This window comes from Rhinoraja longicauda, chromosome 7, assembly GCF_053455715.1.
Source record: "Rhinoraja longicauda isolate Sanriku21f chromosome 7, sRhiLon1.1, whole genome shotgun sequence".
Lineage (NCBI taxonomy): Eukaryota > Metazoa > Chordata > Chondrichthyes > Rajiformes > Arhynchobatidae > Rhinoraja > Rhinoraja longicauda.
This window is the reverse complement of record NC_135959.1, coordinates 17,936,040-17,951,153: the sequence shown is the minus strand read 5'-3', so window position 1 is coordinate 17,951,153 and position 15,114 is coordinate 17,936,040. Positions and strand designations below refer to the sequence as shown.

The following is a 15,114-nucleotide window of genomic DNA, read 5'->3' as shown; positions in this document are numbered from 1 at the left end:
CCCGAGAGAGAGCGTTCCAAACATTTGCAACCTCAGGGAGAAGAATTTATTTCTTGTCTTCGTCCTAAATGTCCGGCCCCTTATCCTGAACCTACTCCTTCCTCCAGCCTAGAAGGTAGACAATAGACAATAGGTGCAGGAGGAGGCCATTCGGCCCTTCGAGCCAGCACCACCATTCAATGTGATCATGGCTGATCATTCTCAATCAGTACCCCTTTCCTGCCTTCTCCCCATACCCCCTGACTCCGCTATCCTTAAGAGCTCTCTCTTGAATCCATTCAGAGAATTGGCCTCCACTGCACTGAGGCAGAGAATTCCACAGATTCACAACTCTCTGACTGAAAAAGTTTTTCCTCATCTCAGTTCTAAATGGCCTACCCCTTATTCTTAAACTGTGGCCCCTTGTTCTGGGCTCCCCAACATTGGGAACATGTTTCCTGCCTCTAACGTGTCCAACCCCTTAATAATCTTATACGTTTCGATAAGATCCCCTGTCCATCCTTTCGGAATCCGGTATCCCAGTGATAACATATCTGACCATATAAACATCGGCCAGTCTCACTGAGAACAAGCATTTTATCCCAGAAGCGATCAACCCAGGAATCCTTTAGTGAGTTTAGATGAATGGAGTATGAATGAATGAATGAATGAATGAATGAATGAATGAATGAATGAATGAAAGCCACCAGCATTCACAAAGACTCCTCACACCCCTGCAATAGTCTGTTCGAACTTCTACCATCTGGCAGACGCTACAAGGCCTTCTACGCCCGCACCTCCAGACTCAGGAACAGCTTCATCCCCAGGGCCATAGCTGCTATGAACCGGTCCTGCTGAGCCGGATGGTCACATCGCACAATGAACCGGCACAGATCTACTTGAACTTTAATCTGTTTTAAAACTGTTTCTAATTTTGTTTCACTGGGTTGTCTAAATTTATACTGGTTAGCTAATTAATTTATTGCATCTTATGGAAGGCGCATTCCCAATCTCGTTGTACCCCTGTACAATGACAATAATGATATATTGTATTGTAATCTTGCCCCTTACAGCAGATTTTGACTTCGGGACATTGACTCTGAGGGGGATTATATTCTACGCTGAAACTTCCCGACTAGCATTTGTTGTTGGAATCTTTGCTCTTAACCTCTCCAGTTTGTGCAGTCAGCTTCCTTTTCCGAAGCACCTTGGGCTGAGGGCGGTTTGTCTCCACTTGTGCTCTGTGTGTTCTGAGCTGGCCGATGAGGTCAATGTGGGAACCCACAGTGTGGGACTTGCTGGCAGCATCTGCAGCTGCTCCTCCGAGTGCTTTACACTTCTTCCACTTGCCTGGACTTGCCTGGGAATCCCCAACCTCCCGCTAGCCATTGGAACGCTCCCGGTGAAGTTATTGCTGCAAATGTAGGAAACAGAGACCCCCGCCCATGCACAACAAGCTCCCACGGGCAGTGGTGAGGAGGTGTGAGCAGTGGTGGGTGTGTGCGTGATGGTACAGGGTAAGGCTGGCCTGGAGGGTATGCACATCTATCTGTGTTCCAGCAGTGCCCTGCATGCTGCCATCTGACCACTGCTACCCATTTTAGATTTTAGATTTAGATTTAGAGATACAGCGCGGAAACAGGCCCTTCGGCCCACCGAGTCTGTGCCGCCCAGTGATCCCCGCACATTAACACTATTCTACACACACACACACACACACTAGGGACAATTTTTTAAAAACATTTACCCAGTCAATTAACCTACATACCTGTATGTCTTTGGAGATGTACCATTTGACAAGCGCTGCCCATTTGAACAAAGCTGGATATCTGACAACTGCCACCCATCTGACCACTGCCACCCATCTGACCACTGCTATCCATTTGACCACGGCTGCCATTGACCACTGCTGCCATCTGAATGGCCTGGATAGAATGGATGTGGAGAGGATGTTTCCACTAGTGGGAGAGTCCAGGACCAGAGGCCATTGCCTCAGAATAAAAGGACGTACATTTAGAAAGAAGATGAGAAGGAATTTCTTTAGTCAGAGGGTGGTAAATCTATTCATTGCCACAGATGGCTGTGGAGGCCAAGTCAATGGATATTTTTAAGGTGGAGATTGGCAGAATTTTGATTTGCAAATGTGTCAGGGGTTATGGGGGTAAGGCAGGAGAATGGGGTTGATAGGTACAGATAGTTCAGCCATGATTGAATGGCGGAGTAAGATAATGGGCCAAGTGACCTTATTCTCCTCCTAGAACTTATGAACATAAATCTGACCACTGCTGCCATCTGTTGCCTTGTTGATGTTTTTGTGCAGGTTTACAGCAGAATTTGACTTCAGAACGTTCGACTCTGAGGGGGTTATATTCTACGCTGAGACCCAGGAGAACTCCGCCTTTTTCCTGTTTGCTGTTCGAAACGGAAAGATTGAGGTTCAGTTCCAGAACGACCACATCCACAGGGTGAAGATCAGTGGGGGCCCTGAGATCAATGACGGCAAATGGTATAAGGTGAGTTCTCTCCCTTTAGTGTGGAGTCTCCAGCACAGGAGGAGGCCATGTGGCCCATCCAGCATTTGCTAGCTTTCTGTGTGAGTCAGAATAAATAGTCAGAATAAATCCCAGACCTGTAGCATTAACTGGGGCTAGACACAAAATGCTGGAGTAACTCAGCGGGACAGGCAGCATCTCTGGAGAGGAATGGATGACATTTTGGTTTGGGTCCTTCTCTCCAGAGATGCTGCTTATACCATTGAATACTGCAGCATTTTGTGTGTATCTTTGGTGTAAACCAGCATCTCAAGGTTCCGTCCTACCCATTAACTAGTGCTCCCTCTCTCTAGACAGTCTTATCTATTGTGTAGGAAGTGACTGCAGATGCAGGTTTACACCAAGTATAGACGCAAAATGCTGGAATTTAATTTCTGCCAGGGCAGTTCTGTTTATGAATTTTGGGACTGGGGAATGATAAGGTTGGAGGCGGTGGGTGGGGGGTGGGGGTGCAGACAGCTGGAAGTGATAACATCAGAGATGGTCGTTGAGATAATGGCTTGGTGCTCATTTTTAAATTTCTGCCAGGGTAGTTCTGTTAATGGATTTGGGGAGAAGGTAACAGCGGGCCACGCAGAGCTGGGGTCTGAAGAAGGGTCTCGACCCGAAGCGTCACCTATTTCTTTTCTCCAAAGTTGCTGCCTGACCCGCTGAGCTACTCCAGCATTTTGTGTCCATCGACAGTCTGATCTACTGAGTGTTCCCAGCATTTTCTGCGTTTATCCCCGCACATTCTTGTGAGTTAGCAGCGCGCAGGGGGAGTGAGCGTGCCTGCCTGTGTGTGGAACTGAAAGCGGCGGCGGTCTCTCTTTCAGATCTCGGTGGAGGAGAGCGAGAGCAGTGTGGTGGTGAAGGTCGCCCATGAGGCAGTGATCAAAATCAACAGTCCGGGCCGCATCTTCTCACAAAACACCACAACAGAGATGAAGATATCGATCGCTGGTTTGCCCAGACAAGCCCATCCCATCACTCCATATGTAATCTCCTTCCTCAGATCTGTTCACAGTTTCTAAACGTCGGTAGGAATGGGGTGGACAAGGATATTTTGAGGAAACAACACTATTTTACCGATGTCTCCCACTGATTAGCCGCCGGTCACAGCTGCGGCCCGCAGCTATTTAACCCACAGGAATGTTACCATTCTGCTCTAAAACTCCGTCTCGCCGCACTCCTGGTTAATCCGATAGAACATCTCAACAAGGTTCAATCCTGACCTCGGCTAATGTCCATGTGGAGCATGGGCCTTCTCCCTGTGACTATATTACATTGGTAGCGGAATTAGCCCCTGCACATTGCGTGTGTAGGTGAGTGGTAGTATTGGGGGAGTTGTTCGACTGAAAGATTAATTGATTGATTGAAAGATAGCATGGATACAGGTCCTTCAGCCCACCATCCGTGCTAACCATTGATCACCTATTCACACTCGTTCCATGATATCCCACTGTCTTATCCATTCCTTACACATTAGGGTAAATTTACAGAGGGCCAATTAATCTACAAACCTGCACGTCTTTGGTAAGGGGCAGGAAACCGGAGCACCCAGAGGAAACCCATGAGGTCACGGTGAGAATGTGTAAACATTCTTGCATCTGCTCCCTACATACTAGGGACAATTTACAGAGGCCACAGACATGTCTTTAGGATGTGGGAAGAAAGCAGAGCTCCCAAAGAAAACCAACGTGGTCATAGGGAGAACGTACAAACTCTGTACAGACAGCACCCATCGTCAGGATTAAACCCGGGTCTCTGGCACTGTAAGGCATCAACACTACCGCTACACTATTGTGCCGCCCTGTCAGCTATGGTTGAATGGCGGAGTAGACTTGATGGGCCGAATGGCCTAATTCTGCTCCTATAACTTATTTGTAGGTTAACTGGCCTTGGTAAAGATTGTAAATTGTCCCTTTTGTGTGTAGGATAGTACTAATATACAGGGATCGCTGGTCGGTGCGAACTCGGTGGGCCGAAGGGCCAGTTTCCGTGCTGCATCACTAAACTAAACTAAACTAAAATCTATCTTTCCCTCTCAACCCCATTGTCCTGCCTTCTCCCCATAACCGCTGACACCTTTACTAAATTGAACCCTGGGTGGTTGAAGAAGGGCAGAGGAATCTTAGGCCAGGTGAGTTGAGCAGAAATGTGGAAATCCAGACCCTGGTGAGTCGGAGGCAGAGTGAGAAACCGGAGCTTAGCGAGTGGGCGGAAGTACAGCAAACATTTGCTGTTAAACCCGATGCCGAACCACCGTCAGATAGCAGATTAACAGAGCTTTCCTGTAATCAGCTGATAGGCGTTTCATTAAAAGGCCAGCCAGGTAACTCTTGAAATACTGACCGCGTCACACACTTGCCAAGAGCCACCCTCCCACAAGAACTGTACAGGATGTAAGAGTGACAGCATCCAGCTTGTCAAGTGTTTACAAGCAGCATCTGGATTTAAAAAAAATATCTGCATGTTTTGCTATCGGAGCTGCCAATGAGTCATGGGATGGTCTTCCAGAGATGCAGGCACATGCCTGATGATATAGGGACTAATCCCACAGGTCGCAGTCTCTGCCAACAAGGCCGGCTCCCACTGCATTCCCTACCCATTGATTGCTGAAAGATCCCACTTGTAGACACAGCTATCTCAGTCTGTTTTTATCTTAGGCACTGACATTGATTTATCAGTGAGGTACTGTCTGTAGGAATGCTTGGTTTGTGTCAGATAAAATGAAATGATTAGACACAGCCCGAACCTTGATTGCTTCTCACCAGAGCCCTCGCCATCCCCAGCTCACTCTACACTGGCCCTTCCACATCGTGAGAGGGAGCAAACCTTCTCCTCGTGTGTTACATACGATACGATACCAAAGAACTTTATTTATCCCAGGAGGGAAATTGATCTGCCAATATTCATAAAACACAAAATACATGAAATTAAAGCGACGAGTGGAAAGGATTGGGGATGTTGAAAGATTGGGGGGGGAGGGGTAGTCAGTCTATGCCATGACAGAAGGGGGAGGAGTTCTACATTTTAATAGCCACAGGAAATAAGGAACTCCTGTGGCGTTCTGTACTGCATCTTAGTGGAACCAGTCTGTTGCTGAAGGTACTGCTCAGGTTGTCCAGTGTGTCATGGAGGGGGTGAGCTGTATTGTCCAGCATGCTCCACTGTTTGAGGAGTATCCTCCCCCCCCAAGACCACCTCCCATGAATCCAACTCCGCCCCCAGGATGGAGCCAGCCTTCCTGATGGGTTTGTACATGCCCCCGGGCTGATCTAACCTGTGTCTGTCTCCAGATAAACCCTCGGCTGGATGGCTGCATGTGGAAGTGGAATTGGATGAACCAGGGATCGGCCGGAATCCAGGAGGTCATTCAGAGCATAAACACCAAGCAGTGCATTCTGAACGTGGAGAGGGGTTCCTACTTCCCAGGAAGGGGATATGCATCGTTTCCATTCAACTACAGTAAGTGCAAGGCTTTGAGGAGACTTGCTAGTGATTGTCCCAGCTTGAGAAGAAATTGAGTTTAGTTTAGTTCAGTTTAGTTCAGTTTAGTTCAGAGATACGGCACGGAAACAGGCCCTTCGGCGCACCGAGCCTGCACATCCTGCACATTAACACTATCCTACACATTAGGGACAATTTACAATCTTTACCGAAGCCAATTAATCTACAAAACTGTACTTTCTTGGAGTGTGGGAGGAAACCGGTGCACCCGGAGAAAACCCACGCGGTCACAGAGAAAACGTACAAACTCTGAATAGACAGCACCCATAGTCAGGATCAAACCTTGATCTCTGGTGCAGTAAGGCATCAACTCCACTGCTGCACCACCATGTCACCTCTCAGGAGGAGTTCAGTACTTCCAAACTGAAGTTCCGTTGACTCAGGAAATCCTATTTAACAATTTTTTAAAAATTATTTGAGGAGGTGTCTTACTAGTTCACCAAAAACAACCAAGGAATGTGGTACAATTGGATCTTAAAAGGCATGCAGTAAGGTACCATGCAGGAAAGGACTTGAGTCAAGAGTCACAAGCCTTTTATTGTCATATGGCCCGAAACATAACAATGAAATTCTCACTTGAAGCAGCACAACAGATATGTAAACATAGACACAAAATTCTGGAGTAACTCAGCGGATCAGGCAGCATCTCTGGAGAAAAGGAATAGGTGACGTTTCGAGTTGAGGCCCTTTGTGTGTGTCGGTGACTGTGTGAGTGTGTGTGCGATTGTTTTGCTGAACACCTACGCTTAGTCTGCATTGGCCAATGCGACTTAACCGTTCCAACCACTTAATCCCCAAACTGATCTTTCAACCTGGCCTCTCTCACCTGGGCCAATCGCTCCACTGACAGTGACAGAGCTCATTGCTACAGCCACAGATGAGCTTGTTTAGGCTTACAGCCCAGCAGTATGAATATTGATTTCTCTAACTACAAGTAACCCTTGCTTTCCCTCTCTTTCCGTCCCTCCCCCATCCTCGTCATCCTGCCAGTTCCACTGTTTGCAGCCATATATCCGTTCGTTATCACCTCTTCCACAGCCAACAATGGACCATTGTGTGCTCTACCTTTCCTTGGTCATCGGTGGCAGCTCTGATTTGTTCTGAACCTTTTCATACCTGTACTTTCCCTCCCCCTCCTGACCCTCAGTCTGAAGCAGGGTTTCGACCCGTAAAAGGATTTCTGACTCACTGAGTTCCTCCAGCATTTTGTGTCTATCTTCTTGTGTGTAAGTAAGTTACAATTGTGGGACAGCAAGTCGTTTGGTTTATTGTCATCTGCACAATTGCGATAAGGTAAGAAACAATAAAAAATGTTGCTTGCAGCAGCAGCATAGGCATGAAGACCCAGACAAACACACAAAATCAAATTATCAATAACTTATCCAAAACATGAGGTGAAATTCTGCAAGACAGTAAAAAGAAGTTAGTGCATCAAAACAAGACACTAGTACAAAACGCAAATAAACATGAGCAGTGGTAGATTTGCTGCCTTACAGCGCCAGAGGCCTAGGTTCGATCCTGACTAAGGGTGCTGCCTGTATGGAGTTTGTACGTTCTCCCCGTGACCTGCATCAGTTTTCTCTGGGATCTCCAGTTTCCTCCCACACTCGAAACACGTACAGGTCAGTAGGTTAATTGGCTTGGTATAATTGTAAATTGTCCTTAGTGTGTGCAGGATAGTGTAAGTGCGTGGGGATTGCTGGTAGGTGGGCCAAAGGGCATGTTTCAGCGCTGCATATCAAAAAGTAAAAGAACAAATAATTTGTAAGTAGGACCTGGGTCTTTATTGCAAGAAAATATAGTACAAGACGAGATAAGTTTTCTGCAGCCGTACAGGGTACTGGGGAGACTATTTCTGGGTATCAGCTACTGTTCTGGACTCAGTGTCATAGAGCAGGGAAACAGGCTCTTCAGCCCAGCTTGTTCATACCGACCATGTTTCATAACCAAGATAGTTCCACTTGCTTGTGTCTGGCCCATATCACTCCAAACCTTTCCTATCCATGAACCTGTCTATGTGTCTTTTAAATCTCATAATTGCACACTCCTTTGCCATTTCCTCTGGCATTTGTTGTGTGCAAAGGTTCCCCCTCAGGTTCCTTTTAAACTTTTTTTCTTCTTACCTTCAACCTATGCCCTCTAGTTTTAAACTCCCTTATCTTGGGGGAAAGACTGCAAATATCCATCTTATCTCAGCCCCAAACTTTTTATAAACCTTTAAAAGGTCACTCCTCAACCTCCTATGCTCCAGGGGAAATTAAGCCGGCCTATCTTGCCATTGCCTATAACATGAACCCTCCAGGCCCAGTAACATTGTCGTAGATCTTCCTTGCACCGTTTCTGTTTTAATGCCGTCCTTCCTAACTCAGAGCGGCCAGCACTGCATGATATTCCAAAGGTGGCCTTACCAATGTCTCGTCCAGCTGGAATTGACCAGTGTCTAGAAAGGAACTGCAAATGCCGGTTTGCACCAAATCTAGACACAAAATGCTGGAGTAAAACTGCGGGTCAAGCAGCATTTCTGGAGAAAGGGAATGGGTGAAGTTTTGGATCGAAACCCTTCTTCAGACTGAGAGTCAGGGGGGAGGGAAACCAGGGGTATGAAAAGGACCAATGTCTCATTTAAAAATAGATATACTTGCCTTGAGGACGGTTCAGAGCTCTTTCATTATTTTGATTCCTCAATGAGGGAGGGAAGTGGGATTGTCAGAAGGACCAGACGGGAGACTGGGGGAATATTCTAACCAGTAACAAACCAGTTCAATGCAGATTCAGCAGGGCGTTGGGCTCATGATGGCGCATCATTCACTCCCACTCTTTGTTTTTCAGGTGCAATAGAAAATAGCGCCAGTGACTGGAAGGTTGAGGTGAAACTCCTCCTGCGTCCGTCAAAGAACACTGGCATGCTATTCGCATTAGTCAGTGGAAGCACGGTTCCCCTGTCGCTCTCAATAGCAGACGCCTTCAGCCCAGTGGGCAAGCAGGTAACGTCTAGCACTGAGAGAAACCGATCGTGCAGAGACAACCTCAGAGTATTGTTTAGTGTCTGGAAATAAGAACACGGTCCTGTGAATGAGAGTGGAAGATCAAACATTGGAGGAGGATGGTTCAGTGACATGAGAGGAGAAAAAGTGCTGCAGTAACTCAGGCAGCATCTCTGGAGAACACGGGTGGGTGAAGTTTTGGGTCGGAACCCTCCGGGAGTGCTGGAGACAAAGCTGGTGCTTTCACAACCGCGATTAGCCAGAAGTGTTGATACATGATGCATTCAAAGGAGAGTTAGATAGAGCACCCTCCAGGTGGGAGAAGTAGTGCTGAGGGAGTACCACACTGTGGGAGGGACAGTGCCACACTGTGGGAGGGGCAGTGCCACACTGTGGGAGGGGCAGTGCCACACTGTGGGAGGGGCAGTGCCACACTGTGGGAGGGGCAGTGCCACACTGTGGGAGGGGCAGTGCCACACTGTGGGAGGGGCAGTGCTGAGGGAGTGCCACACTGTGGGAGGGGCAGTATTGAGCGAGTGCTAAGGGAGTGCCACACTGTGGGAGGGGCAGTGCCGAGGGAGTGCCACACTGTGGGAGGGGCAGTGCTGAGGGAGTGCCACACTGTGGGAGGGGCAGTGCCACACTGTGGGAGGGGCAGTGCTGAGGGAGTGCCACACTGTGGGAGGGGCAGTGCTGAGGGAGTGCCACACTGTGGGAGGGGCAGTATTGAGGGAGTGCTAAGGGAGTGCCACACTGTGGGAGGGGCAGTGCTGAGTGAGTGCCACACTGTGGGAGGGGCAGTGCCGAGTGAGTGCCACACTGTGGGAGGGGCAGTGCTGAGGGAGTGCCACACTGTGGGAGGGGCAGTGCTGAGGGAGTGCCACACTGTGGGAGGGGCAGTGCTGAGGGAGTGCCACACTGTGGGAGGGACCTGTTCTCACTCTCTCGCTCTCCAGTCTCTGCCCATGGTTGAAAATCAATGGTCTTCGATTTCTTCACGTCTGAATATATTACTCTGCTTCCTTCCACGTTAGCATTTAATTCTGGCCGTGCACAATGAGGTTGTGTCCAGAACCGAGAGCCTGAATCTATGTGATGGAGAGCACCACGCAGTCCATCTCACCATTACAGCGCAGGACATCATGTTGGAAGTGGATCAGACTGTTTACGAGGGCATCGGGAACAGCTCAGAGCTGAGGAAGCAACTGGGCATCCTGGAGCAGGCTTTGAGTGCTCCAGTCAACACCACACTGGGAGGAATACCAGGTACCTGATACAGCAAGTGGTTCAATGGTTCTTTTATTATCATGTGTACCAAGGTACAGTGAAATACATTTTTTTGCCTATAAATCAGTGCGATTGTTGCCTCACATAAAGACAATCCCTGATTGAGTACCCCATGCATGTAAAGAGCCCACTGGGTCCATATGCACTAGTCAGCAGATTTTGGCACCATTTTACACAGTCCAAGCTGCAGCTGGCCATAAAAGCCCATAGCAGTCACCACCCCATTTGGTTTCGCCAGTGAGCTGTTCTCCTCTCCTCTCCAGGCCTTTACCTTTGTGCCCCAGGCTCCCACAGCCAACATTGAAGGTGCAGAAGGTTAGAACCCCCCCCTGGTTCTCCTACCGGCCCTTGGGGGGGTCTGACCCTTGTCACCCTGTTCAACAAGTCGCCACTCAGCACACACACAGCTCAGGGCGAGGAGTAACTTTCCATCAGACTGGAAAAAGCTCCTCCATGATCCTGACCAAATCCAAGGAGTTCAAAGAGTCTCCTGTATCATTCGTGCAGCAGTAGAGTTGCTGCCTTACAGCGTCAGAGAACCGGGTTTGACCCTGACTGTGGGTATGGGTGCTGTCTGTATGGAGTTTGTACATTCTCCCACTGATTGCTTGAGTTTTCTCCGAGAACTTCTGTTTCGTCCCACACTCCAAAGACATACAGGTTTGTGAGTTAATTGGCTTGGTATCATTGTAAATTTTGCTAGTGTGTATTGGATAGTGTTAATGTGCAGGGATCGCTGGTCGGTGCGGATTCGATGGGCCAAAGGGCCTGTTTCTGCACTGTATCTCTAAACTAAACTGAGCAGGAAAATAACTGCAGATGCTGGTTTAAATCGTTCAACACCTTCGCTCAGTCCGCCTTAACCAATCTGATCTCCCGGTGGCTCAGCACTTCAACTCCCACTCCCAGTCTGACCTTTCTGTCATGGGCCTCCTCCATTGTCATAGTGAGGCCCAGCGCAAATTGGAGGAACAGTATTTCATATTTCGCTTGGGAAGTTTACACCCCAGCGGTATGAACATTGACTTCTCTAACTTCAGATAGTTCCTCTGTCCCTCTCTTTCCCCTCCCCCTTCCCCAGTTCTCCCACTGTCTTCCTGTGTGACGACATCCTATCTTTGTCCCGCCCCCTCCCCTGACATCAGTCTGAAGAAGGGTCTCGACCCGAAACGTCACCCATTCCTTCTCTCCTGAGATGCTGCCTGACCCACTGAGTTGCTCCAGAATTTTGTGTCTGACTAAACTAAACTAGTCATTTTGGAATAGATTAACACTGATGCGTCTTCATCTGTTCCCTTTGAATTGCTAACGTTCTTGTCTTTTTGCAGAGGTTCCAGTCACTGCTACCCCTGTCACAGCCTCCTTTACGGGATGTCTTCAAACAGAGATTAATGAGAAGCAAATTGACCTTGATGAAGCTGCTGAAAAGAACAATGAAATCCAGTCCCATTCATGTCCACTGGTACAGCCAGAGACTTAGCCTGTCAGACACTGTCACTGTAGTAAATATTCATACGCTGCACACTGTCCACATGGAGATTGTTTCAAAGCTCACACAAAGTGTACATCATAAAAACATTCTTGAATGTGTAGAATTTAACTCAAGTGCAACAGCAACTAAAATATGACTATAGAGGAAGGAACTGTATATTCTAAGACTTTATAAGAACTGTTTATCACTAGTTGTGTTTGATTAAACTAAAGCCGTATTGAACTGTGTGCTGGTAAAATGTAAGACCAAGAAGTGTTCTGCACGATAATTTACTTCAGTGATGAGCCTGTAACTCAGTTTTAACAGCCTCAGATAGATACAAAGTGCTGGAGTAACTCAACGGGTCAGGCAGCATCTCTGGGGGAAAAGGATAGGTGATGTTTTGGGTCGGGACCCTTCTTCAGACATACTACAAAGAGAGACATAAAGCGCTGGCTAACTGAACAGGTCAGGCAGCATCTCAGGAGGAAAAGTTACCAAAGATAGACACAAAGTTTAGTTTAGTTTCAGTGCTGAGGGAGTGCCGCACTGTGGGAGGGGCAGTGCTGAGGAAGAGCCACACTGTGGGAGGGGCAGTGCTGAGGGAGTGCCGCACTGTGGGAGGGACAGTGCCGAGGGAGTGCCGCACTGTGGGAGGGGCAGTGCTGAGGAAGAGCCACATTGTGGGGGGGGCTGTGCTGAGGGAGTGCCACACTGTGGGAGGGGCTGTGCTGACGGGAAGCCAAACTGTTGGAGCTAAACCCACATTGTACATTTATTGTTCATCCATGACTGTCCCTGAGATGTTAGCTTGAGGCCCAGGATGGCTGGGATGAAGAACATGGATAGGTGTTTTAGATTGGGTCCTTGTTCAGACCGATTGTAGTAAGTGAAAGGTGGAGGAAAGAAGTGCAGATGCTGATTTTAATTGAAGATAGTCACAATACGCTGGAGTAACTCAGTGGGACAGGCGGCATCTCTGGAGAGAAGGAATGGGTGACATTTTGGGTCGAGACCCTTCTTCAGACCAAGTGATAGGTGGATACAGGTGGGGGGGGGGGGGGGTTGTTTGGCAGATGGATGGATGAAGGCCAGTGATGAAAAGAAGACAAAAGGAGAGAAGAGGCACAAAATGTGAAGCCAGAGGAAGAGATATAGGTGGAAGGGGAAACAGGAGGGAGGGTGGGATGGGTGTGTATCCAAGTGAGGCACAGGGAAGAGAGGGAGAAACAGGGCCAGGGGGTGTTGTCAGTAGGAATGTTGAATTCTCCAATTTCAGTTTACCCTTATCCCCTGTGTTTTTTTTCCATCCATCCCCCTCCCTCCTTACAATTCACCTCTAATGAAAGTTTTCCACTATCTTAGTACACGCGATAATAATAAACAACTATCAACACTAGTCCTTCCATTTTTCTGGCCTTTTTCATAACCCCCTCCAGTCCCCATCACACATTTGTCCCTCTCTACTCCTGCTTATATCAGATAAATAAGGTGGCCAAAAAGGCTTTTGGCACATTGGCCTTCATCAGTATAAAGTATGTATGTTGGGAGGTCATGTTGCAGTTGTATCAGACGTTGGTGAGACCGCATCTAGAATATTGTGTTCAGTTCTGGGCATCATGTTATAGGAAAGATATTGTCAACCTTGAAAGGGTTCAGAGAAGATTTACGAGGATGTTGCCAGGACTAGAGGGTGTGAGCTATAAGGAGAGGTTGAGTAGGCTGGGTCTCTATTTCTTGGAGTGCATGAGGATGAGGGGCGAACTTATAGAGCTATACAAAATCATGAGAGGAATGGATCGGGTAGATGCAGAGTCTCTTGCCCAGAGTAGGGGAATCGAGGACCAGAGGACATAGGTTCAAGGTGAAGGGGAAAAGATTTAATAGGAATCTGAGAGGTAAAATCTGCACATAAAGGTGGTGGGTGTATGGAACAAGCTGCTGGATGAGGGAGTTGAGGCTGGGACTATCCCAATGTTTAAGAATTAGTTAGACAGCTGCATGGATAGGACAGGTTTGGAGGGATATGAACCAAGCGCAGGCAGATTGGACTTGTGTAGTTGGGACATGTTGGCCGGTGTGTGCAAGTTGGGCCGAAGGGCCAGTTTCCACTCTGTATCACTCTATGACTCTATGACCTGCTGTCCACATATTTCACCCACATGCTCCCACTTGGTTCTGATTCCATCTGCATCTCACCTCTCCTCTAACGGTTCACATTATCGCCTTCTTTACTGATCAGATTCCAGCACTGGCAGCCTTTGTGTTCCTGCATATCACCCTTTCTTCACCTTTACCCTCTCCTACCCGGCTCCATCTGATCATTAAATCTCACACCTTGTCAGTCCACCAACCACCTATTGTTCCCTCTCCCTCTGCTCTTTATGCCAGATATCTTCCCTCTCCACTCTCACTCCTAATGCAGGAACTCAGCCCAAAATGTTGAAAATTTCTTCCCCCGCAACATGGTCAAAGGGAGAACGTGCAAACTCCACACGTACAGTGCGGGCGGCCTGGATAAAACCGGGGTCACGAGAGCTGTGGTTGTGCTGCATAATCCGCGGTAACCAGGAGCTCACGAATTTAGACCCAGTGAAGATGAAAGACCAAAAACAATACATTTACAGATCAGGATAGTGTGTGACTTGGAGGTGACTTGGAGGGGACTCTGCAGAGGACGCAGTGCAGCCGGAAAACTGGCACGCACGTTGGGGGAACATCCAGTCTGACCATCGCCTGCTGTTCACTGTTGCACCCAGAACTGCTCGCCCTCCATCGAGAGGGCCCTGGGTGCCCATCCAGACAGCTGCTTCTTAAGACGTCATGGGAGTCGTGGAGGAATTCACTGATCTCTGCCAAGTGGGCAACTGGATGGAAAAGTCTCTACATTGCCATGCTGCCTGCCCACAGGCTCCAGTCAGCCTTCCCAGTCCATCTGCTTTACAAGCGCGGTCACTTGCTGGAAATACAGCAACCAGTTTCCACTCAGCACCATCTCCAAAGGGCAGGAAGGTAAATCTGTTCGGCACCGTTGGCGAAGGGATAAATAAATGGAGGTTGCTGGGATTTTCCCAACCGCAGACTGACCCATTACTTTGCAGTTTGTGGGTGTGATGGCAGCCACTGTGGCTCAATTCCACGGCTCAAGTTCCAGAATCCAGAGTTCAAATCCTACCTCCAATCCCAGGTAATGGATCATTTAAAATTAATTCAGTCGACAATGCTGACCACAGAAACTACCGGATTTATTGAAATAACGAAAACAGGAAATGCTGGGAATACTCAGCAGGGTGGGCAACATTCGTGAAAGGTGAAGTGTTTCAGATCAGTTCTGAAATGTTGTTTGCAG

The 15,114-nt window shown here is 48.2% G+C and overlaps 1 protein-coding gene across 1 annotated transcript in view; it reads left to right on the top strand.

Moving 5' to 3' along the window:
* Positions 1 to 12,821, top strand: part of pros1 (protein S) — a 37,723-nt gene extending 24,902 nt beyond the window's left edge. Inside the window, exons 10-15 of the mRNA XM_078402197.1 lie at positions 2,300 to 2,492; positions 3,347 to 3,508; positions 5,813 to 5,981; positions 8,853 to 9,007; positions 10,042 to 10,273; positions 11,623 to 12,821. Coding sequence (XP_078258323.1) covers positions 2,300 to 2,492; positions 3,347 to 3,508; positions 5,813 to 5,981; positions 8,853 to 9,007; positions 10,042 to 10,273; positions 11,623 to 11,774 — 1,063 coding nt within the window. The 3' untranslated portion in view covers positions 11,775 to 12,821. The remainder of the gene's footprint in view (positions 1 to 2,299; positions 2,493 to 3,346; positions 3,509 to 5,812; positions 5,982 to 8,852; positions 9,008 to 10,041; positions 10,274 to 11,622) is intronic.
* Positions 12,822 to 15,114: the final 2,293 nt, after the last annotated feature.